We start from the raw sequence: 10,708 nt of genomic DNA on the forward strand, positions 1-10,708 counted from the left end.
AGGTGGCGCCGTAGGCTCTCTGCAAACAGCACTTGACTCTGTAGCTCCTTTTAAAAAGAAGTTAAAAAAGCAAAGAATGTTCGCTCCTTGGTATAACTCTCAAACCCGTAAGTTAAAACAAATATCGCGAAAATTTGAAAGGAAGTGGCGATTAACCAAACTGGAAGAATCTCGTTTAATCTGGACAGACAGTCTCAAAACTTACAAGAGGGGCCTCCGCAATGCCAGAGCAAACTATTACTCAGCTCTAATAGAAGACAATAAGAACAACCCCAGGTTTCTTTTCAGCACTGTAGCCAGGCTGACTGAGAGTCAAAGCTCTATTGAGCCTTGTATTCCTTTAGCCCTTAGCAGTAATGATTTTATGAGCTTTTTTAATGACAAAATTCTAACTATTAGAGGCAAAATTCATGACCTCCTGTCCTCAGATAGTACCTATCTAACCTCAAACACAGCTGTAAAATCTAATATATATTTAGATTGCTTCTCCCCAATTTCTCTTCAAGAATTGACTGCAGTGATTTCTTCATCTAAATCATCAACGTGTCTCTTAGACCCCATCCCAACTAGGCTACTTAAGGAGGTCTTTCCTTTAGTTAACACTCATATATTAGATATGATCAATATATCCTTATTAACAGGCTATGTACCACAGTCTTTTAAGGTAGCTGTAATTAAACCTCTACTAAAAAAGCCCACCCTGGATCCAGAGGTGTTAGCCAACTATAGACCAATATCTAATCTTCCCTTTATGTCAAAGATCCTTGAGAAAGTAGTCGTAGACCAGCTGTGTGATTTTCTCCATGATAATAATCTATTTGAGGAATTTCAGTCAGGATTTAGAGTGCATCATAGCACTGAGACAGCACTAGTTAAAATTACAAATGACCTTCTGATTGCTTCAGACAAAGGACTCGTCTCTGTACTTGTTTTATTAGATCTTAGTGCAGCGTTTGACACAATTGACCATCAAATTCTACTGCAGAGACTGGATCACTTAATTGGCCTAAAAGGTTCTGCACTGAGCTGGTTTAAATCTTATTTATCTGATCGTTTTCAGTTTGTTCACGTTCATAATGAATCGTCCTTATGTACCAAAGTTTGTTTTGGAGTTCATAGTTCTGTGCTCGGACCAATCCTATTTACTCTATATATGCTTCCTTTAGGTAACATCATTAGAAATCACTCTATAAATTTCCATTGTTATGCGGATGATACTCAGTTGTATTTATCGATGAAGCCAGAAGAAAGCAATCAATTAACTAAACTCCATAACTGCCTTAAAGACATAAAAACCTGGATGAGCACCAATTTCCTGATGTTAAATTCAGACAAAACTGAAGTTATTGTTCTTGGCCCCAAACAACTCAGAGACTCTTTATCTGATGACATAGTTTCTCTAGATGGCATTGCTCTGGCCTCTAGCACTACCGTAAGAAACCTCGGAGTAATATTTGATCAAGATTTGTCTTTTAATTCTCATTTAAAACAAACCTCACGGACTGCATTTTTTCATCTGCGTAATATTGTGAAAATTAGGCCTATCCTGACCCGAAAAGATGCAGAAAAATTGGTCCACGCTTTTGTTACCTCAAGGCTGGATTACTGTAACTCTCTGTTATCAGGTAGCTCTAGTAAGTCCTTAAAAACTCTGCAGCTAATTCAGAATGCAGCAGCACGTCTCTCTCTCTCTCTCTCTCTCTCTCTCATATCCTATTACTGCATCTAGCTAACCCGGCCATTCTGGATGTCACTAACTCGGCTTCTTCTCCGGAGCCTTTGTGCTCCACTGTCTCTCAGATTAACTCATATCACAGCGGTGCCTGGACAGCGTGACGTGTGTGGTTGTGCTGCTGCCGTGGTCCTGCCAGATGCCTCCTGCTGCTGCTGCTGCCATCATTAGTCATTAGTCATACTTCTACTGTTATTATACACATATGATTATTGTCACACATGTATACTGCCAGATATTAATATATTATTATTAATTATAATATTATTACTTTCATTAATGTTGTTGTAAGCTACTGTCATTACCGTCTGTCCTGCATCTCTCTCTCTCTGTCTCTCTCTCTCTCTCTCTCATTGTGTCATATGGATTACTGTTAATTTATCATGCTGATCTGTTCTGTACGACATCTATTGCACGTCTGTCCGTCCTGGAAGAGGGATCCCTCCTCAGTTGCTCTTCCTGAGGTTTCTACTGTTTTTTTTCCCTGTTAAAGGGTTTTTTGGGGAGTTTTTCCTGATCAGCTGTGAGGGTCATAAGGACAGAGGGATGTCGTATGCTGTAAAGCCCTGTGAGGCAAATTGTGATTTGTGATATTGGGCTTTATAAATAAAATTGATTGATTGATTGATTGATTGATTGATTGATTGATACTTGCCTCACTTGAGGCAGTAACTCTTTCCCAACCAAGAGGGGGCAATCCACTGTTTCCAGCAGAGAACAATGGCCTTAGACTTGGAGCTGCTGACTCTCATCCCAACCGTTGCAATCTCGGCTGCAAACCGCATCAGTAAATGCTGGAGGTCACGGTGTGATGAAGCCAGCAGAACCACATCATCTGCAAAAAGCAGAAATACTAATATTAATAGTAATAATAATAATCCATCTATTTTGTAACCGCTTATCCTCTTGAGGACTGCGGGGGAGCTGGGACCTATCCCAGCCGACACTCTGGACAGGTCACCAGACTATCACAGGGCTGACACACAGAGACAGACAAGCATTCACACTCACATTCACACCTACGGACAATTTAGAGTCACCAATTAACCTGCATGTCTTTGGACTGTGGGAGGAAGCTGGAGCACCTGGAGGAAACCCACGCTGACACTGGGAGAACATGCAAACTCTGCACAGAGGGGCTCCCCCCTGGGATCGAACCAGGAACCCTCTTGCTGTGAGGCGACAGTGCTATTATTGTAATAATATTATGATTATTATAACTTATCATTACTTAATTTTTATTGTTATCATATCATCATTATTTGGTCATACTTATTGTGTGGTATGAAACTATTATTATAATAATATCATGACAGAAATAATCAGGTGTGATGCAGCCAACAGAACCACATCATCTGCAAAAGTAGAAATAGCACTACTACTAATTATTACTATTGTTATTTATTTTTTTATCATCATCATCATTTGGTTATACTCACTGTGTTGTACGAAACTATTATTATAATAATATTATGATAGAAATAATACAATAAATAGGTAGGTTACAATAAAGCAGAGCATAGCAGTGTGGGATAAAGTTCTTAAAAGCACTTCAGCCCTTTCATGATCGGATGTTTCTCGGCGTCTTCAGATGTCGGAGCTTCTGAGGAGCCCCTGAACGCAGCAGCAGTGTGTGTGAGCAGTGTAGAGGAAGTGGCGGCTGATCTGGGTCCGCACCTTTTCCGGTAACACAGCACCGCCACCGCTGTGACTGAACGGCTGGAGAGGGAGAGAGAGAGGGAGGAAGAGAGCCAGAGAGCGGCCAGAGAGGGGAGAAACGGCCCGGGGACCGGGGGATGATCGCCGCAGACGCAGGTACGTGCCCGGCTCTCTGTCCTCTTTGCTTTTGTTCCGCGCCTCTGTGCGCACGGAGAATATTTTTTCGGATCCAAAGTTGTCCTCTGTACTAACACCCCTCCCTTCTCTGGACCGCTCTTGTGTCACAGGGGGAAGAGAAGAAAGTCGGATGAATCAATGACCTTTTGAGCGCTCTTGCTCTGGATGTCCCGGTGCGCGCACACACGGACTGAGAGCTCACACACATCGGGGTGTGTTTGACACGAGAAACACGGTGCTGTGAAATCCATCGACTGGAGCTGGCTGAGGGCAAGTGTGGACAGCCGGCAGCCAAGGAGGAAGTGGGAACCCCGGGCTTGGACAGGGCCTGATTTATAGAAGGCTTTTTGTAAAAAACCCAAAACAATAACCAAAAAGAAACTCTGTGAATCAGATCCAGCTCAACTGACAGGAAGTGGATTTTTTTAACTGGGGAGGAAAGACTTGAAATGTGGGTTTTGAAGTCTGTGCTCATCGGCTAGTTTTTTGAAACAAGGGGATGTAATTTTTCCTTCTTACATCGGAGGGCAGTGGATCATGAAAACACATCCCCACCCAATTCTGCGAGGGCTCCACACACACTGCTCCCATTGAACGCTCACAGTCACCCGCTCAGGTCAGATCATCAGCTAATTGTAGTCCTCTGTTATCCAACTGTACACACTTGAAAGTCACCGCCTTTTTCTGAATATTGGCCCACCGCTGCCATCACGTGGAGGGCTTCCAGCACACACACTGACACTGTAAAACTCAGTTGTAGTCAAAGCAACTATTTTAATTTTCTCTCATAAGAGAAGTTGTGTTTCTCTCCTCACGAGGTATTTATGCAAACAAGATGGGGAAGGTGCTGTCAAAGATCTTTGGCAACAAGGAGATGAGAATACTGATGCTTGGACTCGATGCCGCTGGGAAAACCACCATCCTGTACAAGCTGAAGCTGGGACAGTCCGTCACCACCATCCCCACCGTGGGCTTCAATGTGGAGACCGTCACCTATAAGAATGTGAAGTTCAACGTGTGGGATGTAGGGGGGCAGGACAAGATCCGGCCGCTCTGGAGACATTACTACACAGGCACCCAGGGCCTCATTTTCGTGGTGGACTGTGCCGACAGGGACAGGATCGACGAGGCCAAGCAGGAGCTCCACCGGATCATCAATGACCGGGAGATGCGGGACGCCATCATCCTGATCTTCGCCAACAAACAAGACATCCTGGATGCCATGAAGCCCCACGAGATCCAGGAGAAGCTGGGCCTGACCCGGATCAGAGATAGGAATTGGTACGTTCAGCCTTCGTGTGCGACATCAGGGGATGGACTATACGAGGGCCTGACCTGGCTTACCTCAAACTACAAATCTTAATGTTTGTCCCATCACCAGCCCAGACTGAAAGTAGCTGAGAAAAAAAATGCAATCTGAAGCAATTAATACCCTGACCTCTCTGTTGAGTGTATATCAAAGAGAGTAGCAATTATATTTTTCTTTTTCAATATAACCCCAGATTTCATTTAAACAAAAGACAATTTATTTTTTTGCTAGCTTTCTTCTTGCTTTGGTTCACATTCTGTATAATCAGTTTAAATATACAATAACTTTTGAGCTTTTCCTTTCTGTTTTTTATATAATTTCTTTTACGGGACGTCTGGGACACACTTGTACTTTCTACTCCTGCTCGGCTCTCCTTCAGTATTCTCATCAGCTACATATCCAAAGGATGGGAGAGTCCAGACACCATTGCCTACATCAGCATATCAGTTTCATGGCTCAAACTGCCTCTGTAATTTGTAAGAATGTGTATTACGACTATGTTAGGACCTCGATGAAAAAAAAGAAGTCATAATTGATTGTACTGAGATGATTGAGGGCATGTGATTTCCCGTGCAGCGATCACATCCATCATGTGGCGGCTTGTTTGAAAGACACTATGTGGACGCTGGATATTCTCACACACACACACTGTGATATGGATATATATTTTTGTTGTTTCAGGGTCTGAATCTGTTTCCACCAGTCTTATTACTGCCGCTTTTATTTCTCCCAGAGCTTCCATCACTGTTGAGTATTTGTAGTTTCAGCTGCCTTAGGAGGGACCCGGGTTACAGGTGCCCCGAAATCCAGACAGTAACTACGGCAGAAGGTGTCCTCAACTGCTGAGTTTGCACTTTGGGAGCAAAGGGGGGCGGTTACCAACTAGCTGGCTGTGCAACATTTTCTGTCACTGACTTTTGGACCCCAGCAAGTGTTTACGAAATCCCCAACCCCCCACCACCATCACCAGTGTAGGTGCTTCAGTGACTGCAACCCTCCTTTTTTTTAATTCATGTCACCCATCATCATTAATCAGGTCCTGCAGACACACACCAACTCTCTGTTAATAGTTCATAGAATCTGCTCTGTTTTATTTTTGTTCCCTTTTTATTTTGCTATGCTGATGAAATAATAAAAAAATATATCCAGATCAGTACGGAAGTGACGCCTTTTCAATCTGCGACCGTTACAAGCAAAACTAATATTTCACTTCTGAAAAGAAGTTGAGCACGTATGAGGAGGAAGTGAGAGTTTAAGGGGCGTTAGAAAGTTTGAAAGAGGGACCGGTTGGAAACGCACTGCGAGAGCGAGGTGAGCCTCGGTCTGTTTGCTCTCTGCACTGTGCATGTGTGAGTCACCGGCTGTGAATAAGTGATGAGAGCTCTAGTTTCAGAGTGGTGATTGTCAGGTAAACCGCGCGTTGCTGCAGGTCTTAAAGTATCACTCTGGTGACCAGGAGCCAACTCCTCATGTGGCTTCTGACATCTTCAAACAAAGGAGGCAAATTAGAGAGGTATTGTCTAAATCTTGAACCATAGAAGATTGGAAGTCATCAAGCGTAAAGCACACTGAGTACTATATTAGTACTATATTAGTAATGGGTAACTCCACATCTGTGTATTTCAACAAGGGTGCTGTTAAAAGTTTCAGGAAATGACACATTTAAATAGTCGTCATGATAAAAAAAAACGTACATTCTGGTGAGAACTTGTTCATGAGAAGAGTGAATCTGGGTGACTGAGAACTTGATGAGAGCAGTGTCTTACTTCATGCTTGTGTAACTGCTGAGGTTAGGGTGACAGCCTCACGAAAAGGTCTGCGCCAGCCTGGCGTTTTGCCCTGTGAGTCACCGTCAGGGGCTGACTTGAGATCAGCAGTGACGTCCTCAGAAAGTTTTCACTGTGATGACCAGATGAGGCCAATATAAATCTTTGGGTGTTGCACCAAAACAAAAAGGCATAATTGAATTTCAGGAATTTGCTGTAGAGTTGAAAACTATTGCCCTTTATACACAGAGATAGTGCCACAGGGCCACAAGGAAGTCCCTTCTTTACGCTGCCTTTGTATTTTTGCACAGAACTAAACAGCAGCAGCATCATGCCGCTCCTGAGTGTGAGTTTAGATAGTATGCCAGCATCACAGAAGAAAAAGAGGCGTGACAGGCGGGACTTGTAACAGAATAACAATGGCAATAACACTCTGTAAAAGCCACTTAAGTACATATTTATATTTGGTAAAAATCTCAGTGTTGATACGACATCATATAGGTTCTACTATTATTTAAGTTTCATTTCTGTGTATCTTAAATGGCATATGGCAGTCAACTAAGTGAAGGCTATGTTTATATTTATTTCATCTATGTGTTAGAATACAGGCTCAAGTTATTTATGCCAGGTGTGGTGCCATAAGGTGCGCATGACAAAAGGAGATTGTTGACAACGCCACGTGTAAAGAAGACAAAAGGTTTGTGTTCGTTTAGATTGTAATAAGCTTTTGATTGTGTCATGCAGTATTTAGGTATAATATAATATAATAATAATAATAATAATAATAATATAGTATAATAACAGGTATTACAATGAGAATATATCGAAATAGGACATCAAGTCTGTAGTGAACCAACGAGATGTATCATTCTGTATCATCAGTAAACCAAGTTGCTGTTTAAATCTCCCGGCAGTAAGTCACACACATACAGCAACATGTCAAAACTCAACACTCTGTGTCGCCCATGATCTTTTCCGACCAGTGTCCCGTTTATACAGAAGTTGTTCCGGCGCTGTTACTGCCTCCAATGCTGGCACAAAGGTGAGACAACTGTCCCCTCATTCAGTAATCGTACATTTTATACAAAGCAGCGTCGTGGCATAAGAGCGTGAAGTTCCTACCTTGAAGACGCAGTGTAAAAGGGGCTAATGTCAGTATGGAGAGTTAAGGAATCACATAATAAGATACTTTAAATGTACCGGTGTTAGTCTTTGCTCATCAGATAATTAGTTATATTAGCTGCAAAATTAGAAATCAAAGTTCTGAGTTTCACAACAATCCTGTTTTGATGTGTTATGTATTTGTACATGTTCGGCAATTCATTATCCAGCACCTCCAGGATGTTGCAGTCGCAACAATTAAAGCAAATTTAGCCGATCTCGGTGAGTTCTGCACGAGCTTGCAATTTTGTCCAATCACAGCAACTTTACAACAAATCTGACTAATTTAAATGGGTGAAACTTCATTTCATTGTGCAGCTGCGGGCAAAATGTTGCTTTCTCTCACACGTACGCATCTCAGCATCACATGACCAACGTTACCCAGTGGTTATTGACGGGTTGAATGACAGAGCTGAGCCATTTCGATGTTGGTGATAGGTTGTTGAGATCGTTTAAAGGCTCAGCGTTGGATGCCAGCCACTGCTGCTGTGTTAGCTCATGCTAACCAGGCGGAGCAGGATGAGAGCAGCTCACAGAGACGGTCCTGTAGCGCTGCACTGAATGGCAGCAACAGCTGAGTGTCACAGATCCCACACTCCCCACTCGTCGTCTTCCTTAAAAAGACAAATACACAGCTTTTACTTAAAGAGGCAACTGATAGGATTTGGGGTTTTTTAGCTTGGCGCCACCTAGCGTCAGTGGTGTTGTGTCGCACTGTCGCAACGACCAATTGGAGCTCAAATTGAATGGGAAACAAAGTCCAGTGTTCACTTAGCTGGGCGTAACTTAGCTGGGCGATGTCCGTGGATAGCTGCCTCCGTGAGAAGAGAACAGAAGGAAGGGAGGGGGGTATGACTGTCCGAGGGCTGCCGTAGAATGGCAACCAGGATGTCAGCCGACCAACACTCGCTACCCGCTCCCTGGTTGCGGCGATTTGCGATGCTGGCCAGCTAGGAATGAACTAGCAGCCAGTACAGTCCAGTCCTCTCTGGTCTAGCTAACATTTAGCCGTGTTACTTACTGATCCATTAGAAAGAAAGCTAGCTGGACATGGGTTTTGAAGCCTCTTTGGTCACGGAGCGCCCTCCATCTCTTGAACGCCTGACTGAGGTTTACTCTTGTTTTTCCTCTTCTTTTATCACTCTCCTTTTTGCTCTTCTTTGCCTCCTCACACAGAGGAGCTCCTTTTCTTTTGCTAGGCCGTTTTTCACTTGTCTCCAAACTTTGTCCGTCTGCCATTGTGCTCGTGACTCAACTATCTCATGCCCAACTCCTCATAAGGACCAGCTCCAGTCCCTGATTGGCTGACCGACCAGTTTCGCGATACATGATGCAGATTTTTTCTGCAAAATTTCGCCCCCGGTGGCAGAAGCTTATTGCAAAGCCACTAAGTAACCTTTTTAAAGCTGATAGTCTGATTTTACTGTGGACACTACCCTGTGCAACCCACATTATTTTCATAATAATATATTTAGGAAAAGATGCTGTCTGTTGCCTCTTTAAGGACGTATATTGATTGTAAGGAACAAAACATTTAGTGGGAACAAGCCAAGAGGGTTCAAGGGACCCCTTTGAAAATGGCCATGGCAGTTGTTCTCTCGCTAAAATTCTAGCCTAATTCTGGAGCACTACTTAGCCTCTGTTCAGACAAGCTATGCCAACGTGATCAACATCACCAATGGATGTATTAGATTGTTTAGTTCTGCAAGTTAGCCACAGCCTCTGAAAGACAGTAATATCAGCCACCATTTTTTTTTTTCCAGGGGTTTGAGCAATTGTATCAGGCAGGTCATGCCCCCCTTCACCCATTCGTAGGGGTACTACTTGAGATCAGGCAACAATTTTGAGGCTGTTCCTTTTTTATTTTGCTTTAACCACTGACTGTATATCACTGCTCAGAGTTTCACAGGTTTTCAGGAAATAAGAAGACGGAAAATAGCTGTGTGTCTAAGGTCAGCTTCCCCTCAACGTGCATCAAAACAGGCAAGTGTGAATTGCGGGTGGTGACATCACTTTGTGAAGTCAGGAAACGCTTGAAAAGTAGAAAAGAGTTGCCATGGAAATTGGTGGTTTAGGTGTGGCACGCCTGTCGGAGAGCAAAGACAGTAAGTGTGAAGTTAAAAATAAACACACACAGGTAGAATTCTCTATATCTGCCCGTGCGGAGCAATCACGTCTGTCAAACGTCCTGAAATGTCACATTTTGAAAGTATTAAATGTTTTTTCTAACATGTGACTGTCGCAGTGTTCAGGAGAGTCACAGTCCAGGGATTCCTGTGCAGGAATGCTCGCTCTCTATCTCTGTTTTCTCGCTGTTTGCTCGTGGTGTTTGCTCTGTGGCTGCTGATTTGAAGTTTGACCTGTTGCCGTGTTGAAAGCAGCAGCAGGTATGTGACGTGTCCAGCATGAAGGACAGGGACAGAAAGTTAAACCGAGATGGATGCACAAATGCCACAGCCTTTTATCTCTCCTGAAACTGCTCACTTTCCAGTAAAAGGTTTTTTTTTTCGGAGGGGGGATTATAGAGGCTGCACTGACAGGAATTTCCTGCATTTTCACAGCACACTATTGTAATGAAACCGCTTTATTTGAACAGTTGAGGGCAGTGCCTCTGCAGTGTCAAGTATGATCTTGTTTGCTTATGACTTTCCATTCATGACTTCCACTGTGCATGTGGAAATTCCAGAGTAAAACTCTTTTTTTTCATCGCTCAGGAGAGGAAATATGGAAAGAGAGAGCAGTCTGAAACAGCCCCCGATGTTACATCAGCGTTGAGCCGGTGAATCACGCTGCACATGTCAGAGGCCCTTTGTACAGCTGTCACTGCTCTCAGCGGCAGATGCAGTTGCACACTTTGGCTGGTGTCAAATGCTGTCAGGCTCACCTGTGGCCCTCAGTTAAAGG

General features: G+C 43.4%; 1 protein-coding gene across 1 annotated transcript; it reads left to right on the top strand.

Moving 5' to 3' along the window:
* The first annotated feature begins 3,396 nt into the window (after positions 1-3,396).
* Positions 3,397-6,030, top strand: arf6a (ADP-ribosylation factor 6a). The gene is made up of 2 exons (XM_049590543.1): positions 3,397-3,547; positions 3,679-6,030. Exon 2 carries the CDS (start codon positions 4,404-4,406, stop codon positions 4,929-4,931), a length of 528 nt encoding a protein of 175 aa, XP_049446500.1. The 5' UTR covers positions 3,397-3,547; positions 3,679-4,403; the 3' UTR covers positions 4,932-6,030.
* Positions 6,031-10,708: the final 4,678 nt, after the last annotated feature.

This window comes from Epinephelus fuscoguttatus, linkage group LG11 (genome assembly GCF_011397635.1).
Source record: "Epinephelus fuscoguttatus linkage group LG11, E.fuscoguttatus.final_Chr_v1".
Classification (NCBI taxonomy): Eukaryota; Metazoa; Chordata; class Actinopteri; order Perciformes; family Serranidae; genus Epinephelus; species Epinephelus fuscoguttatus.

Excerpts from the sequence above, each read along its gene's own strand:
- arf6a (XM_049590543.1), top strand. The coding sequence starts at position 4,404 with ATGGGGAAGGTGCTGTCAAAGATCTTTGGCAACAAGGAGATGAGAATA.